Genomic DNA, 19,269 nt, shown 5'->3' on the forward strand with positions numbered 1-19,269 from the left:
GCATGAAAGGTTTCATATTGACCAGTCATGAACACACATCTCATCTTTCTTTCTGCTCCCTGCAGGATGTGGAGAACATCTTCAGTCGTATCGTTGACATCCATGAAGTGACTCTGAAGCTGCTAGGCCTTATTGAGGACACAGTGGAGATGACCGATGAGGGAAGCCCTCATTCGCTGGTGGGCCGCTGCTTTGAGGACCTGGCTGAGGTCTGATGTGTTCACATTAGTCCCTTTCACACTTGAAATCCATGTAAACACTGAGTAGCCTTTGTGATGATTACATAATTTGGTGTTAATCACACATACCCGCTTTACGTGCCGGTATACCAGGTTAAACCCTTTCACACATGAACGACCTGGTACACACAACGTGATAAATAACAATCCTACATACAGTAAACACGAAATACAATGGCTTATTATTCAAGTCATTCACTGCTGGTTCACTGCTGAGGGTGGGCGGGCCAAAGGGATTCCTTATTACTTTTTTTTTTTCATTTATTCCCCCAATCTAGTCGTATCCAATTACCCAATTGGATTACACTTTACCTCTACTGATGTTGACCTCCACTCCTGACTGAGGAGAGTCGTGACTAACATACGTCCCCTCCAACACGTGTGCACTAGCCGACTGCATCTTTTCATCTGCACTAGGCGAGTTTTTATATGGATCAGCTTTGTGTACGGGGAGACACACCCTGATCCTCAGTATCCCTCAACTCTGTTCAGGCACCATCAAACAGCCAGCAGAGGTCACACCCTCACTGCGAACGAGCCAATCATTGTTAGTGTTGGCGCCCAGCCTGTCGGTAGCAGAGCTGAGATTTGAACCGATGAGTTCAAGATCTTTTTGTAACGTCGGGATTCCTCATTACTGCTCCATCTGCAGCCTCTGCTGGTGGTCGATGGTGAATATCGGAGAGCAGTGTGTGACACGTTCGCCACACTGCCGTCAGTGTGAACCTGTTTCGTGTCGGTAAAACAACACACTTGGCTATTGCACACGTGTCTGTGGGGACATGTGTTAGTTACGGCCCTCGTCGGTCAGGGTAGGGGTTTGCAGCAGTAAAGGAAAGACACAGCTGGGGAATTGGATATGACTAGATGGAAAGAAAAAAGAATACATGTATAAGTAGTCCCTGAAAAATCTGCACCGTGTGGTGTAAATAAACATGCTGGTGCTTGTGTGTAAGGAATCTGTTGTTGTAATTAGGTTAACATTGAGCTTTAAGAATGCAGGCTGTAATTGGTATCTCTTGCATTGTTAACTCATTTTCAGGAGCTTGCCTTTGACCCCTACGAGACGTACGCTCAGGACATCCTGCGGCCTGGCTTTCACGACCACTTCCTCAGCCAGCTCTCCAAACCTGGCGCCGCCTCATACCTCCAGGTCAGAGCTCAAGGCTCTCAAATCACCATAATTAGGACCTTCATTTATGAAAAGTCTCTGTTAAGATGCCTTACAACCAATACATGATTGAATCTGGACATTAGGAGGTTAGGTGTTGGGAACTTGAAGTGTCCTAAAATTACATTAGGGCTACAAATAAAGAAGTGAGCACTTCTAAATAGGAGCACAAATTTAGCTCATTTTTAAAAAAGATGATAATTGACAAGCTTATAGCATTCCGTTAAAATATAAATAACATTGCAGGGGGCACTCAGGTGGCGCAGTGGTAAGACACGCTAGCTCACCAGTGCTGGTACCTCAAGCTTGCTAGTTATACACTGATCAGCCATAACATTAAAACCACCTCCTTGTTTCTACACGCACTGTCCGTTTTATCAGCTCCACTTACCATATAGAAGCACTTTGTAGTTCTACAATTACTGACTGTAGTCCATCTGTATCTCTACATACTTTTTTAACCTGCTTTCACCCTGTTCTTCAATGGTCAGGACCCCCACAGGACCACTACAGAGCAGGTATTATTTAGGTGGTGGATCATTCTCAGCACTGCAGTGACACTGACATGGTGGTGGTGTGTTAGTGTGTGTTGTGCTGGTATGAGTGGATCAGACACAGCAGCGCTGCTGGAGTTTTTAAATACCGTGTCCACTCACTGTCCACTCTATTAGACACTCCTACCTAGTCAGTCCACCTTGTAGATGTAAAGTCAGAGACGATCGCTCATCTATTGCTGCTGTTTGAGTTGGTCATCTTCTAGACCTTCATCAGTGGTCACAGGATGCTGCCTACGGGGCGCTGTTGGCTGGATATTTTTGGTTGGTGGACTATTCTCAGTCCAGCAGTGACAGTGAGGTGTTTAAAAACTCCAGCAGAGCTGTTGTGTCTGATCCACTCATACCAGCACCATGTCAGTGTCACTGCAGTGCTGAGAATGATCCACCACCCAAATAATACCTACTCTGTAATGGTCCTGTGGGGTCCTGACCATTGAAGAACAGCATGAAATGGGGCTAACCAAGCATGCAGAGAAACAGATGGACTACATTCAGTAATTGTAGAACTACAAAGTGCTTCTATATGGTAAGTGGAGCTGATAAAATGGACAGTGTGTGTAGAAACAATAAGGTGGTTTTAATGTTATGGCTGATTGGTGTACATGGCAGTTGTAGCCTATAAATTAAGGTACAGGACTAGTAATCAAAAGGTCATTGGTTCAAGCCTCACTACTGCTAGATTGCCACTGTTGGGCCCTTGAGGTAGGCCCTTAACCCTCAATTGCTTAGTACTGTAAGTCACTTTGGATAGCACCTGGCTTAGATTCATGCTCGAGAGGGGGCTAGCATGTTAGACCACACTGCCACCCAATACACACTGGTATTTCATTCATTTTTACACATGTTGAGCTTAAATACTAATATGTAATGATGTACACACATTTGTTTTCCATATAGTGTGTCATTAAAAGACATGAAATGTAATTAATTATATAGCATATGTTTTTTTTTTATCTTGGTACAATGGTGTGTACCCCGTACTTGACATGACTGTGGGGTGTGGGTTTAATCTAAGTTACAGGTTTAATGTACTAAGGTCCAGACATTAATACACAAATCACATTCAGTTTCTCATCCTCTCTTTTTTTCAGGGCATATGTGAAGGTTTTAAAGAGGCGGTACAGTATGTGTTACCCCGGCTGCTCCTCACCCCTGTTTACCACTGCCTCCACCACTTTGAGATCCTGAAGGTGAGTGTTTTCTGGTGGTCACATTTCTACCCATAGTTTTACCCACTTTCTTGGATGCAGAAATCATAAACATAACATGTAATGTACCTGTAATCCAGGATTGTCCAACTGTATGCACTGGTTTGGTGTGGCCATGAGTTTTTATATTAATCAGACCAGAACTTTACCTGATGCAATTAGGTATTTTAGAACCAAGACTGATTCAACAGGTGGAATCAGTTGTGCTTTTGCTTGGCTGGAACCTGCAGCCACACTGACCCTTTGTGTACAAGATTGGATGCCCGCTTTTCCCGATTGTGAATCCGCTGCTGCATAACCCCTGATCTAATGAAGGACAGCCGGATTACCCCCCACCTTCCGCCGACATGTGTCCATGTGCGGCCTGCCAGTGTTGGGTTTTTCACATAGACGGAGAGCCCCAGTCTAGATCAGTCTTAAAGATTGCATATCTTAGCAGGAGGAGACCCGTCTGACCAATTGTGTCTGTGTAGACCCAGCTAAAGAAGAGGTCGAAAGGTCCTATCACGAGCTCTTGACTTAAAATTCAAGATGCTGCTATTGACCTGACTGGGCACACAAACGGGCATTTGTGGGATCTGGTCAAGTTGGCTGCACTAGTGGTGGAGCTTTCACAGAGCTCATAGCATGGCTCTCTGTGAGGCTCTGCCACTGGCGGGTGAAAAGACAAGGCTGGCGACTGCACACATCTTGGGGAGGGCCTGTGATAGGCTCAGCTCTCTACGACCAGTGTGGGGTGGTACAAGCAGCAAAGGAATTGAAGTGGGGAAACATTAATGATGAGGTTGGGTGAAATATAAAGGTAAATGCAATAAAAAAAATCCTGTAAGGTAAATTCTGTTTACCTTTTGATCTGGAGTCACAAGGTTTTTACACAATGTTTGTTCTGCTGCAGCGTTTCTCATTCTTTATTTTTAGCAGTAAGTTTCTTTACAGGATTCTTTGGCAAGAGGGATACAGTGTGTGTAAATCTGTCTGAAATGCCGTCAACCGTTCCACTGCTAATTCTGTGCATATTTCTTCTTTTTTTTTTGTATTTTTTGTTTATGCATTTTCTCCCCTTTTCTCCCGACAATTGCCCGATTGCGTCATGCTCCCTCACCACCAATGCCGATCCCCGCTCTGATTGAGGAGACTGACACTTGGGCAGCAGTTGTATGCATTTTGTCACCTACACTTTGACGAGTGCAATACGGATCAGCACTGTGTACGGAGAGACACACCCTGACGGTCTCTGTGCTGGCACCATCAATCAGCCAGCAGAAGTTGTAATTGCATTAGTTATGAGAGAGACCCTATCCGGCTTTAATATCCCACCCCTATCTGAACAACAGGCCAATCGTTGTTCATGTAGCCTCAGCCCAGCCGGCATGTATTCGAGATCCCAGCTCTGGTGTTCTAGCGTGTGTTTTACCGCTGTGCCACCTGAGCGGCACATATTTCTTCTTTAAAATGTTTTTATAATGAGTCCAAACAAACTCCGATCAAACTCCATGCTTCAATTCAAACCAGTTATACTGTTCAGTCCACTTATTTTTATTCATTGTTATACTATTGGACACTTTTGGCTACCTGGCAACCGGTGGTCAGCAAAGTGATACAAGTACAGCATGGTTTAAAAGGTCCAGGAAGGTATAAGATATAAGGAATCAGATTTGGTCAGCATTAATAGAGAACGAGAGTGAAAGAGAATAAGTGAGCTGTAAGAGCTTAGTCTTTGTTCTGCTGTAAGCTGGTTCATGAGGAAAGCTTTCACCATCTTTATCCTGTAGTGCCCTCCTCCTCCTCCTCTCTACCACCTCACTTCTGCTACCAGCTCTGTATGTAATGAAAAAAATGCTTTGGTCTTATTTCTATCAGATTTCTTATGCTTTGTGTTTTTCTTTTTTGTATTTTATTATTTTCCTTTTGTGTTCACTGTTTTTTTATTTTTTATTTTTTATTTTTTTTTTAAATATGTGTATTTTTCATTTGTCTTAATTTGTCTTTTCTTTTGACTTGTTAGTCTTGTGTATTACTTTTAAATCTTTCTGTGTTTATGCTGTTTTTCATTCTGTATTTTGTTTTGTTCAAAAACAAAAACTCACAACTTCTGTGTTTTTACAGCAACTGGAGGAGAAGAGTGAGGATGAGGATGATAAGGAACGACTGAAGCAGGCCATCACTGCACTACTTAACCTGCAGAGCAGCATGGAGAGGATCTGCTCCAAAAGCCTGGCCAAGAGGAGGCTCAGGTAGATATACCCCCCTCCTCTTTTATTATTTCACCCTTCCTCCATTTCCTGTTCCTCCTCCAGTCTCTTTTACACAAATCGTTTTACACAAAATTGAACTCTCATAATGTATAATAAGGGTGGAGTTTCAGTAAAAGCTGGCTAAATTCTACTAAGGGCGGCACGGTGGCGCAGTGGGTAGCACTGTCACCTCACACCATGAGGGGCTTGGGTTTGGGTTTGATTCCCCAGCCGGGCAGCCAGTGTCCTTTCTGTGTGAAGTTTGTATGTTCTTCTTGTGGGCGGCATGGTGGCTAAATGGGTAGCACTGTCGCCTCACAGCAAGAAGGTCCTGGGTTTGATCCCCAGGCGGGGCGGTCCGGGTCCTTTCTGTGCGGAGTTTGCATGTTCTCCCCGTGTCTGCGTGGGTTCCCTCCGGGAGCTCCAGTTTCCTCCCACAGTCCAAAAACATTCAGCCAGGTTAATTCGAGACACTGAATTGCCCTTTAGGTGAATGGGTGTGTACGTGTGTGTGTATGTATGTGTGTCTGCCCTGCGATGGACTGGCGCCCCGTCCAGGGTGTTACTGTGTGCCTTGCGCCCATTGAAAAAGCTGGAATAGGCTCCATCACCCCCCCCTCCCCAGACGACCCTGATTGGATAAGCGATTAAGACAGTGAGTGAGTGTTCTTCCTGTGTTCGTGTGGGTTTCCACCGGGTGCTCTGGTTTCCTCCCACAGTCCAAAGACTTGCTGTCAGGTTAATTGAAGCTACTAAAATTGCCCTATGTGTAAGTGTGTGCAAATAAGAGTGTCTGTCCTGTGATGGACTGGCCACCTGTTCTGGGTGTTTCCTTGCTTTCACCCATTGTATCAGAACCACCGCGTCCCTGACCAGGATAAATGAATAATAATAAGTTATGTTAATAATAATAATAGTCATTATTGTTGTTCTTTTTAATTGTTTCATTACCCTGAATTTCACACATTAAATATGCTGTTGAAAAAATAAACAAACCTCTCACACACAATCACACTCACACACTTCATCTTTTAAACTATTTAGACATGGAACTTAAATAAGCCTACACATCAATGTTCACACATACAATCACCAACACACAACTGTTTTCCTGTACTCCTCCCATCCTCCCCACTCCACCCAGACTCAGTCCTGCGTCCCCTGCCCCCCCCACACTTAAAATAGCCACAGTGCATGATCGAACAGGGGGGGGATGCAGGGATGTTGCGTCAGGGTTTGGGCTGTCCAGCCTGGCTATTATTGTTCTCAGGTTTTCAAAAAAGAAGAGAGAGAGTGAGAGAGAGCGAGTGTGAGTGTGATATTATGTGAGTGGAGTTAGAAATTCAAACCCAGAGTCGTGAGTCTGTATTTCAGCCGCTGTGTCGTTTTTGGACTTGAATCGCATAGATATTTCTTGTTTCAGCTCAGTCCGTCTGCTGCATTAGTCTTCGCTATGGGGGCAAAGACACAAACAGTGTCCATGATGAAGATTTAGGATCTCTAATCTTTTTTTTTCCTGTTTTTGTTTGGTGACTTCAATTTTCACCTGGTTCTACTGTTCTTTTATGGGGAAAGGATGGCTTATTTTACGGTATGTGCTGTAAGTTTTCTGTAAGATTCTCAGTATGTGTTTATTTAAGGTTTTACTGAAACGGTAGCTAATGACCGCCTTCCTGTCGCTCCTGGGTTCTTTGTGAGTTAGAACAATGGACCGACCTGCTGCACCACTCTTTGGATATATTTATATCACAGAACATTTGAAGACCTGTGCTTAAAGTTTATTATTTAAATTATGGGTTTAAATTTGAGTTTACGTGAGCCATTGGGACTCAAGTAGTTATTAAATAATTAAGCTTAAATCATATAAACCGCCCTGTTATACTGTATCTGTTAAATCATTTTCTACCAGACGACTAATCTCCAGCCAACAGTGCCCTGTGGGCAGCGTCCTGTGACCACTGATGAAGGTCTAGAAGATGACCAACTCAAACAGCAGCAATAGATGAGCGATCGTCTCTGACTTTACATCTACAAGGTGGACCAACTTAGGTAGTAGTGTCTTATAGAATGGACAGTGAGTGGACACGGTATTTAAAAACTCCAGCAGCGCTGCTGTGTCTGATCCACTCATACCAGCACAACACACACTAACACACCACCACCATGTCATTGTCACTGCAGTGCTGAGAATGATCCACCACCTAAATAATACCTGCTCTGTAGTGGTCCTGTGGGGGTCCTGACCATTGAAGAACAGGGTGAAAGGGGCTAACAAAGCATGCAGAGAAATAGATGGACTACAGTCAGTAATTGTAGAACTACAAAGTGCTCCTATAGAAACAAGGAGGTGGTTTTAATGTTATGGCTGATCAGTGTAGTTCATATGTACCATTAATCAATCAGTCAATCAATCCATCAATCAATAATAAACCCAGTGATTAATCGTTTCCAGTTCATGGTGAAAAAATATGTAAAGATTGGGACAACAGCCCTTTCAAAGTGTTCAACGTACAAAGTGAACAAAGTAAAAATTAAAGTGTGGGTTGGGCGCCATTGTTATATGCGATCTCTGGGACTGGTTTTGTCTCTGTTTTGAGACTTTGGGACTGGTAAGCTTGCAACTATACAAAAAAGAATAAGGGAAAAATGTATATGCAAATAAAAGGCAGAGATTCATCAGCCGATGCTTTAAAGAAAATGTTACATTGCTGGAAGGTAAACAAATAACAATCAACAAAATGGATAAAAATGGACTAGTAATCAGAAGGTTGCCGGTTCAAGCCCTACCACTGCCCACTGTTGGACCCTGGAGCGAGACCCTTAAGCATCAGTTGCTTAGATTATATACTGTCACAACTGTAAGTCACTTTTGATAAAAGTGTCTCCTAAATGCCGGGAAATGTAAATGTTTTTCTTTACCTAGGTGCCATAGTTCTCACCTTCTGCATTTTGTACTTATGAGTCAGGAAGACTTATAGTGTAGCTACATTGCCCGCATCACTACCCTGTGCAAGAGCCAGGCCGATTGGAACAGATCCACTTGCAGCAGGTGGTATGACCAAAGAACCAGTAACTAAAACACACAGCAACCCAGAAAGAATGAGTAAGCTCCTTTTCCCATGCTTGTTTCACAGCTGGTCCTCTACCCTTCTACTAGTGGCTAGTTTAACTCCTCTACTGTTTGTTCCTGGTCTTTTTAGCTCCACAGAGTGAAATAAGAATTGCACAAAATCTTAACCTCACAGAAGATGTTGACAGTCAAGCTTGGTCTATTTTGAACTCTGTGTCTCTTTTTAATTCATCAGAATCTATTAATGATTGAGGGTTTTTGGAGGATTATGTTTGCAGGACCGCAGGTCAATCTGACATTTTTAAGTTTATAAGGACTTCCGAGACTTGACTTAGTCCTGATAGCTGCAGATAAAACCAGTCTTCCCTTCTGCCTACTATTTTCAGCACTTAAAAACAATGTTTGTAAAGGTATTGTGTGAGCAACGCACCAACTCTTCCACGCTCACCCTCTCCCTCTGTTTGCCCTCCCTCCCTTTCGTGCTTTTGGCTTTGCACCGCAAATGTTCTATTTACAATAGGTTTTATTTTGCCTCCTCCTCCAGCGAGTCGGCCTGCCGCTTCTACAGTCAGCAGATGAAGGGCAAGCACCTGGCCATCAAGAAGATGAACGAGATTCAACGGAACATCGATGGCTGGGAGGGCAAAGATATCGGCCAGTGCTGCAACGAGTTCATAATGGAAGGTACACTGACGCGGGTGGGTGCCAAACACGAGCGCCACATCTTCCTCTTCGATGGCCTGATGATCTGCTGCAAGAGCAACCATGGGCAGCCGCGGTTACCCGGAGCCAGTGCAGCCGAATACAGGCTAAAGGAGAAGTTTTTCATGCGCAAGGTGAGTGTTAATGAAGGGATAATGTTGGTGGGATGAGACTGATGGGGGATTAAAAAAGGGGTTGTTGGTAAAACTAATGGTGGTGTTGGATGCGGAATGGATAGATGCTTGATGTAGTTGATTGGATGAGTTGGGAAATGGATAAACAGTGTTTATGAGAAGATATGGTTTGTTGGTGTTAATGGGATGAGTTGGATTAATGGTGTGGATGATAGGAGAGGATTGATGTAATTGGATGAGTTGGCTGATGGACTGATGATGTTGGGGAAAAGATGACTGATGGTTAGTGTGGGACAAGAGATAAACTGTATTGTGTTAGTGGGAAAAAGGATTGATGGATGATGTTTGGGACGGGGGATGATTAATGAGGATGATGGTTAATGGATTGACGGCACTGACTCTATAATAAATAATTCACTAATAGTCTTAATTTAAGGTGACTGTACTTGGTTAAACCCACAAACCCTCACCATCTCTCCATCCTTCCTCCAGGTTCAAATCAACGACAAGGACGACAAGGAGGGTGAGTACCGACATGCCTTCGAGCTCATCCCCAGAGACGGCAACAGCGTGGTGTTTGCTGCCAAGTCCGCCGAGGAGAAGAACGGATGGATGGCGGCTCTGATATCGCTGCAGTATCGTTCGACGCTGGAGCGCATGCTTGATACGGCCATGCTGCAGGAAGAGAAAGATGAACAGATGAGGTTGCCTGGTGCCGAGATCTATCGCTTTGCCGAGCCGGACTCTGAGGAGAACATCGTTTTCGAGGAGAATGTTCAGTCCAAGTCGGGCATCCCGATAATCAAGGCGGGCACGGTGCTGAAGCTCATCGAGAGGCTGACCTTCCACATGTATGCAGGTCAGTGCTACATCTGTACTGTATGTTTGGGGGATGTTGGGACAGTATTGCGGGACAGTGGTAGCCTAGTGGGTAGAGCTTTGGGCTATCAATTGAAAGTTTGAGAGTTTGAATCCCAACTCTGCCATGCAGCCACTATTTGGCCCTTGAGTGAGGTCCTTAACCCTCTCAGCTCCAGGAGCGCCGTGCAATGGTGTGCCGTAAACACATTTTAACAGATGGAACACTGGTTGTTGGGAACACCCAGTTGGACCAGTGAGCATCTTTTAGAAGATTTAGAAGAACTATTTATTAACTATCTATTTTAATTATACTATTTATTTACCCCCTTTTTCTCCCAATTTTAGGTGTAGACAGTAAGTTTTTAGCTTCTGGGGACCCTGATCCCCTCTGAGGATGGTGTATTTATTTGCCACATGCTCCCTCCGACATGTGTGCAGTCCACCGCCCCCTTCTTATTTGCCCGTACTTTGGTGGATTCACGCGTGAGGCCAGTCTCACATACAGAGAGTCTACACACTGATCTCCACATTCCTCCACTTCTGTACAGGCGCATTGGCCTACTAATTAAGGTTCTTACACAGCATTGAAGACCCCACCCCCTTTTTTTTTTTTTGTCCTGTCTTTTCCCACACAACAAACTGTTGGGCAGTTTTGTCTGCTGCACTCATTAGCCAAGTGTGCCTGCTAGGGGCGCCCAGTCAGCTGGTAGGAGAGCTGAAACTCGAACTTGGAGAGTTCAGAATCCCAGCACTGGTGTGCTAGTGGAATACCCCCCTGTGCCACCTGGGCGCCTTTTCTAATGGTCTAGGCAACAGACTTCACATCTGCCAAAATGCTAGTGAAAGACTATATAGGTGATTTATTTATTACTATTATAATTAAATAAGCACACGGTTAGTGTTTAATGAAGTATTCAGTGAACATGTGGGTCACTGCAGATGCTACTTATTCATATTTAGGTTGAGCAGATTTTATTAGCATTATTATAAGGAAACTGAGTTCTATTTAAATTGGTTTAAATTTGATTGAACTATTGCCGCTCAGTTGGCGCAGCGGTAAAATACGCTAGCACACCAGGGCTGGGATTTCGACTATATCGTATCGAATCTCAGCTCTGCCATCCATCTGGGCTGGGCTGGGCGGTTATATGAACAATGTTTGGCCTTTGTTTATCCAGAAGGGAGCCGGATAGGGACCTCATAACTGATGCAATTACGACCTCTGCTGCTGGTTAATGGCGTCTGCATAGAGTCGAGGAATAATGCGATCAGGGTGTGGCTCTCCGTGCACAAGGCTGGTCTGCATGTGAAAAGATGCAGTCGGCTACTGCTCACATGTCGGAGGGGGCGTGTGTCAGGTCGCTCTCCACAATCGGGGCGGAGGTCAGCACCAGTAGAGAGGAAGCAAAAACGCAATTGGGTAAAAATTGGACATGCTAAAAAATCGGGAGAAAAAGGGAGGAAATGCATTATAAATTTAATTCAACTTTTTTTTTAGTATTTCAATTTTTTTTTATTACAAAATGATGGAGGGAAGGTTGATTCCAAACCAGAATCCAGACTAAACTGGCGTTCTAATTCAGTCTTCACATTACCACCATTTAGCAGATGCTTTTATTAAATTATGACTGAATACCATACAAGCAATTGAGATTTAAGAGCTTTGCCCAACAGTGGCATTTGTCGGTATTAGCGATTGAATCGGCAACCTTCAGATTATTACTGCAGTCCCTTACGCACTGATCAGATAAGCCTGTAGTGATGACGTCCTCTGTGATGCTTTTTCTGAGCGATTGTAGGGTTTTTACAGTCCTTGCTGTGCTATTTGCCCAACAGCTCTGTGTATTTACCATCCAGCACTGAAGCTTAATTACCCTCGATTACGCAATCAAAAAACCCGACACCGCGCACATAAAAACAAGAGGCTCAAAGGTCTCCTTGTTGACTTGGACCATTTGTCACTTCACTTCTATTCCTGGCTGTTTTCTCACGCTTAATAAATATTTGGATGCCATTTGACGTCATCGAAGGCTGTGTGACGACCTGCTTTGTTTTAGTGTCACTGAGGTGCTGATAACGTTTTTTTTAAAAAGCTGATAAGAAGCTGGAGCAGAAAATCAAAAACCACACCGATGGCTGTTTTTCCACCGCAATGTGAAAGGACTTTCTTTTGCTTAATCAGCTCTGAAGTGCTAAAGTTTGCGTGAGCATGTGGTTAAATCCCTCGAACAGGGCTTAAATAATGTGACCCAAATCCTCTTGGTCCTATGGATACGAAAGTCGAAATTTTTTTTATAGGCTTAAGAGGGAGAAAAGTACAAAGCTTTTACTAGTCAGTATAGTTGGTAAAGAGAAACAAAAAAAATGCCACATACAAGTAAGAATTGCTTTTATACAAAAGCTAATGCAGTACTGAAGGTCATTTTTACCATTAAAACTAATATTTACATTTACATTTTCAGCATTTAGCAGCATTTTATCCAAAGCGACCTATAGTACTGTGACAGTATACAATCTGAGCAATTGAGGGTTAAGGGCCTTGCTCAAGGGTGACAACCTATCAGTGGCGGGGTTTGAACCAGCGACCTTTCAATTACTAGTCCAGTACCTTAACCACTAGGATACAACTTGCCCTAATATAAAGTAACAAATACACTGTATGGCCAAAAGTATTTGGACAACTGACCATGAGCTTGTTGGACATCCCATTTCAGAAGCATTAAATAAGATGAAAGTATTAATATAATGACCTCTGTGTGGTGATCTCAGCTAGCACAACAGCCACTCTTTTGGGAAGGCTTCTCATTAGACTGCAAAGTAAATCTGTGGGAATTTGTGCCCAGCAGCATGGCTTTTATTATTACGCCACACAAACTGTCTGGTAGAAATGTGTCACTGACCATTTGGGAATGTAATTGCCTCCCTGGCTCCAGCTAATCAAGGTGCAGGGGTAGCTCAGCGGATAAGGTACAGGGGTAGTAATTGGAAGGTCACAGGTTCAAGCCCCACATCTGCCAGCTTGCCACTGTTGGGCCCTTGAGGCCGTTAACCCTCAATTTCTTGCAGTGTATACAGTCTCAGTTGTAACCGCCACGCGGTCCATCTGACACGTGTGCAGTAGCCGACCGCTTCTTTTCACCTGTTGTGTTTAAATGGAGATCCGTATCGCGCACGGAGAGTCAAGCACTGATCTATATTACCCCCCATCTTTCTGCAGGCACTATTAATTAGCCAGTAGAGGTCCTAATTGCAGCAGTTATGAGGAATCCCAACATTGTCCTTGTAGGCACTTGACTGGCTGTTAGCAATGCAGAGCTTCCTTGACTGTGTACAGGTTGCCACTGTTGGGCCCTTCAGCAAGGCCCTTAACCATCAGTTGCTTAGACATTATACTGTCACAGTACTGTAAGTCGCTTTGGATAAAAGCGTCTGCTAAATGCCGACAATGTCAATGTAAAACCTTTGTTTCTGAGTCTCCCAAACAGGGGCGTCCACATACTTTTGGTTCTGTGATAAAGTCAGACGTTCTGCCTGTTTTGTTCATTTTATCATGTACTCGTTGGATGAGCATGTCTCAGTACTCCGTCTCTGTGTGTGATCTGTGTGAGGATTCCTCTAAAGGGTGGTCCGTGCTGTTAACACCCCTAAATAAACTTCCTTTCCCCAAGAGTGTGTATGGGTAGTAACTGCAACTCTTAATTTTTCTCTAGAGAGTCTAGCAGCCTGCATCTCGCTCATTTTTTAAACGAGACAGGGCTTTTGAGGAAAATGGAATGTGTGTGTGCATGTAAATACAGTAACCAGGAGGGGAAAAAAGGTGCATCCTGTCCAATTCACCTTGTGACTGGGTTACTGAACACTGCTGGGTGGAGAATTGATGGATGCGTGAACTCCAGTGCTGTACCTCTGGCAAAAAAAAAAAAAAAAAAGGCATTAGCTTGGGACTCCTGTCAGGATTGAGACTAAATTAGCTGAATCCACCATGCGTCTGTCTGAAAACCTAGTGAGCTACCTTGCTGCCCACTGCCTACCTGGGCAGCTGTATAAGTGGAGAGGATTCTAATAAGAGATCAAACTCATAAGGCAGATTATTTAGACGAATTACTAAGGCAGCAATTACATCACCACAGTTTTCGCTTAATAAGCTAACACAGTTAGTCTCAGGCCGTTCAAACTAATGGGCTGAGGCGGCACAACCCCCCAGTACGCCAGCTAACATCTCCCTCTGTGTACCGAAAATGGTTCCAATTAAAAATCACTGACAGTCTATTTACATTTGAAATGAATTCCATTCGTTGTTCAGCATCCGTCTGCCATATTTGTAGTTTTTTATGAGAAAAATTGTTCCCACTGAATGCTGGGATTGGATTCTCTCTCATCATTCAGTCAGATTATCACTTTGATACGAGGCACCTTAGTAGGCAGCATTTTAAGGCATCTAAGAATTCGACAGTCTTTCTCTCTGGAGCGTGGGTAGGATGACATAAAATGCGTCTATGTAGAGAGCTCACTGAGTTTTCGGACAGACCCCGTGTGTAAAAGTACGATCAATGATATGTATACACATGATATCACCTACCTATTAGGGGTCGCCACAGCCAGTCGTTCGTCTTTATCTTGCTCTGTCCTGAACATCCTCCTCTGTCACTTCAACCACCTGCATGCCCCCCCTTATGGCATCCATAAACTCTTTCTTGACCCTCCTTTCCTACTAAGCACTGTTCTTCTGTTAGAATCCTCTGCACATGCCTCAGTCTGTGCCTACAAAACATCCTACCTGTGCTGTCCCTTTAATAAACGTATCCTTTGTCCAGCTTGTCCATCTATGTCACTCCTAAAAAGAATGGCAGCATCTTCATCTCTGCCACCTTCAGCTCGCTACATGTCTTTGTCAGTGCTACTTTCTCCATAGCAGGCCTCACTACTGTCTTGTAAACTTTCCATTTCATTCTGGTAGATCCCTGTCTGATAGGAACCAAAGGGGGATTGGGTTTTACACAATCCGGAAACCCCTGGTAGTTCTCGTCATTGCGCAGCTTTGACTCTTTGTGTCTCCCTGTCCCTGTGATTATAAAATAAAAGTACATTTGTCATGTCATGTCGCTCTTGCAAGGCTAGGTGGCGGCCTAATGAGATTTGCAGCTGTAAAAGGTCTTCGTCTTGCAGTGGTGCTGAAATCGAGTGTGGTCACTTTATTTTTCCTCCCAATTTAGTTACGCCCAATTCCCGCTTGCATCACCCGACTATCCCACACCGCCTGCGGTTGTCTCTTTTCAGAGCAGTGTCGTTTGGAAGGACACTATGCTGCTCCAGGACTCATTCAGTCAATCATCCTTGCCGACATTACTATTGTAGGCACAGTCAGTTATGCTTGTTGGGACAGCCGGCCAGGTCAGTACTTGAGAGTTCAAGATCTCAGCAGTGATAGGCTAGCACATAAGACAGCCGCACCCAAATGTCCACTCTCACCTTTTTTTCTAAAACTCACCACACCTCTGAAGCCAAGTCTTTCAAGCCAAGACTTACCATTTTACTCAGTTCTCTATTTGTAGTGCACTAATTAGACATTCTACTTAGTACAAAAGTGTGCAACTTAAAACACAGCTGCTTCAAATACTGGCATAACTGAGCTTCACCTTAACCAGTCATAGGTTGGCTTACTAATTCAAACTGATTTGGTTTCCACCACAATAGCACGAACGCTTACTTGCTTACCATTGTATGTACGTCTGAGAGCCGTGGCTTTATTTCTGGCTTTGTTTGTCCTTTGTGACCAGACGTCAAGATCTGATTGTGCCGAGTCCTTGTCTATTTTAAGTCCGCGCCGTGTGCAGATGTTTGCAAGTGTGTCGTTGTGAGTGTGTGTTTGTTAGCCCGTGAGAGGGCAGCCTCATGCGTCACTTTGTCGTCTGTTTCCTGAGCCTGAATAATTCCAGGCTGATTGTTTGTAAACGCAAACCGAGGCAGCTATTGTTCCAAAACCGGCCACGCTGAGGAGCTCAGAACTGCAGATCCATCATATGAACAGCTAGTTTCCTAAACCGCTCGTACTTAATGCGTACGCTCACCAGACGCTTTATCAGGAATATCTGAATACCTGCTCGCTCATGGAGGTGTGTAATCAGCGAGTGATGTGTCAGCAGCACAGGGTATTTAATCAGGGGTGTCCAAACTACGACCCCATTACCCATTCTTGTGAGGTATTTTAGAAGTTGGCCCACAGGTCTAAGGTCTACAAAAAAAAAAGTAATTCCTAGTTTGAACACTGGGTGTCGCTATTACAGATAACCTGTCTAAAACCCTACTCCTTTTATATTTATATTTATTTATTTATTAGGATTAAGGTCATGTTTTACACAATTTGGTTACATTTATGACAGGACAGGTAGTTACTGGTTACACAAAGTTCATCGATTCAAGTCTTTAATGTCAAACACAGTCACAGACTGACGGTCAAGTGTATTTTCAATTCACCTCACTTGCACATCTTTGGACTGTGGGAGGAAACCGGAGCTCCTGGATGAAACCCACGCAGACACAGGGAGAACATGCAAACTCCACACGGAAAGGACCCTCTGAGCCACTGTGCCGCCAATCAAAACGGTAATGAATTCACGTTCCTGAACTTAATAAAGAGCTGATTCACTGATTTCAGAGAGAAGTGTGTATGTTTAATTTGTCAGCAAACAGTTGCTTTAACGACAGAATGTAATAATCCCGTTCAAACCAAAAGGACGTGTTGTTTATAGTAATCTAGTAGGCCTATTATTTCTTATTCATTTTATTGCTTAGAGTCCGTCACCCGTCATTGCATTTTTATTTTAATGTGGCCCCCAGTAAGGACAGTTTAAAGACCCCTGCATTAAATCATACAGATGTGGACCAAGAATTTGGAAAACATGTGACCCAAGTGACTCCATGGCATAGTTCTTTCTTGGTGATGGAAAGGTTAGTTTAATTAATTACGAAACTGTTTTTCCCTCGCAGCCAATCGTGTGTCTGAGTGTGTTCCCGTTTGGTTGATAGTACAGCAGAGAATCAAATGTGAACATTAAAAAGTGCTCTTTTTTAAGGGAAATGTCAATCCTTATGTTACACAGCTGTGTAAACAGATGCGGTTTAATGCCACACCAGCAACCCTAACACTGACCAAAACCCAAAACAATACACAACCCAGCAGCACAAAACAAAAGGCGAGATTTAACACTCACATAAACAATGAGGTTGAGTTTTTTTTTATTGTTTTTGAATGACCAGTAGTGACTGTTTGGTTTTCCGTTGCAGATCCCAATTTTGTGCGGACGTTTCTCACCACCTACAGGTCGTTCTGTAAACCACAGGAGCTGCTGGACTTGCTCATAGAGAGGTGAGATCAAAGCTGCACCATAAAATCACTGTTAAACATATAGAGCAAACGAACCACTGATACAAAAGTATTAAAATAAATGTAAATATATAGCATTATAAAGGCCACAGATGTTGAATTTCGAACATTCTTTAAGTAAATGTGACAATCCTCATCCCTTCTGTGGATCATAAAAGACCTTCACACATCTTTACCTTGTTTATGATCAGACTCTTTTAATTGTAAAAGCTTTGCTTTTTCTGCAGGTTCGACATTCCCGAGCCCAAACCCACAGAAGCAGATCAGATGGCGATTGAGAACGGAGACCAGCCGCTCAGTGCTGAGCTCAAACGCTTCCGGAAAGAGTTTGTGCAGCCAGTGCAGCTCAGGTACACACCTGTACACATTCTTAGTGAGGTGTTTCAGTGTTCAGAAACATTGTTTAGTAGTAAACTATGTGGCCGAAAGGATTATTGAGCTGAGGTTTTTCAGCCACAGCTTTACCAACATTGTGGTTGGTAAAAGGTTCCAGCTCCGTGTACCTTCATTCGTTTTTCACTTCAAATCCCAAAGTTAAAAAACAAGAAAACGAGTCGTTATTCGTTTCAAAAACCAACACAAGCGCATGCACACGCTGACATGCACGTATTTACTTCACATTAAGTGTTGAGAAAGTAATAATAACGTAACGGTGCGTCTCCTGTTGTTCTGACTCTTGTGTTTGTATATGTGATGTGCATATATTTGCTCTATCTGTAAAAACAAACATTATGGGGATTTCTGTACTGGATGTTGTACGTGGTTGTGTTAGTTTATACTGGACGATCGCCCGACGTCCGACACGTCATTTATTTATTTATCTTCTATTATAGTATTTCTTGTTGTCGGCCAATAAACAACCAAACATTATTAAATTGCATGAACTAACTCTGCAGTAAACAAGGAGCAAACAGCAATTAAACAGCAAATAAAGCTGTTAAATAATAATAAAGTGCATGAAGAAGAACGCTGATTAAAATGCATTAAATGTTGTAATAGTTACACAGTAACATGAACGATTAGTTCTGCCTGTATTACAGAACTGAGTTCTATACAGTAAAAGAAAATATTAATGTAAATGTTAATGTTGTGGCGACATATACATAAAATAATGTATAAAGTCCAAACATGGGGGGGTGGGGGTTTAACGAGGGGTTTACTTTAACGGGGTTTTACTTTTAATGTCACACAAGCTCAGCCGGAAACCGTGTCATTCCAACATCTTCCCTACACACTCGCTCCCTGCGCCCTATAGTACACTTAACATTCTTAAAGGGCCAGACAATATATTTGTAATTCACGTTAGACAACAGGAGATGCCTTAGAAAACAACTTTTTTTTTTCTTAGAATAGCTCTTTTTTTTTTTTTTAAGCAAAAATAATTCTTGTGTGAAGCTTCCCCAGCATGAATATTAATAAAAGTGCCTGTAAAAAAATTGGAACATGTAGCTTTGTCTCAGAAGTGTCTTTTTGTTATTACCTTATGGAATAAAAAAATATCGAGATATATATCGTATATCGCCATTCAGAAAAAAATATCGAGATATAATTTTTGATCCATATCGCCCAGCCCTAGGTACTACTTTGTAAATGTAAATGTGCCCCAAGAAGCCAACTTTATGGGGAAAAACTCAGTGTCCTGCTCAAAACTCTGTCCTTAACCCTTTAACAGTCTGCTCAACCATTTATTTGAGTTTACTTTGAGTCTA

At 43.2% G+C, this 19,269-nt stretch overlaps 1 protein-coding gene across 2 annotated transcripts in view; it reads left to right on the forward strand.

The window, feature by feature from the left end:
- Positions 1-19,269, forward strand: part of sos1 (son of sevenless homolog 1 (Drosophila)) — a 52,731-nt gene that overhangs the window by 22,618 nt on the left and 10,844 nt on the right. The window contains exons 6-13 of one of the 2 annotated variants that reach the window (XM_063012459.1): positions 66-209; positions 1,282-1,392; positions 3,059-3,157; positions 5,282-5,409; positions 9,024-9,315; positions 9,808-10,174; positions 17,461-17,542; positions 17,788-17,910. In XM_063012459.1, the coding sequence (XP_062868529.1) occupies positions 66-209; positions 1,282-1,392; positions 3,059-3,157; positions 5,282-5,409; positions 9,024-9,315; positions 9,808-10,174; positions 17,461-17,542; positions 17,788-17,910 (1,346 nt within the window). The remainder of the gene's footprint in view (positions 1-65; positions 210-1,281; positions 1,393-3,058; positions 3,158-5,281; positions 5,410-9,023; positions 9,316-9,807; positions 10,175-17,460; positions 17,543-17,787; positions 17,911-19,269) is intronic. The other variant, XM_063012460.1, reaches the window with a different exon arrangement.

Source organism: Trichomycterus rosablanca, chromosome 17, assembly GCF_030014385.1.
Source record: "Trichomycterus rosablanca isolate fTriRos1 chromosome 17, fTriRos1.hap1, whole genome shotgun sequence".
In the NCBI taxonomy this organism is placed as follows: Eukaryota; Metazoa; Chordata; class Actinopteri; order Siluriformes; family Trichomycteridae; genus Trichomycterus; species Trichomycterus rosablanca.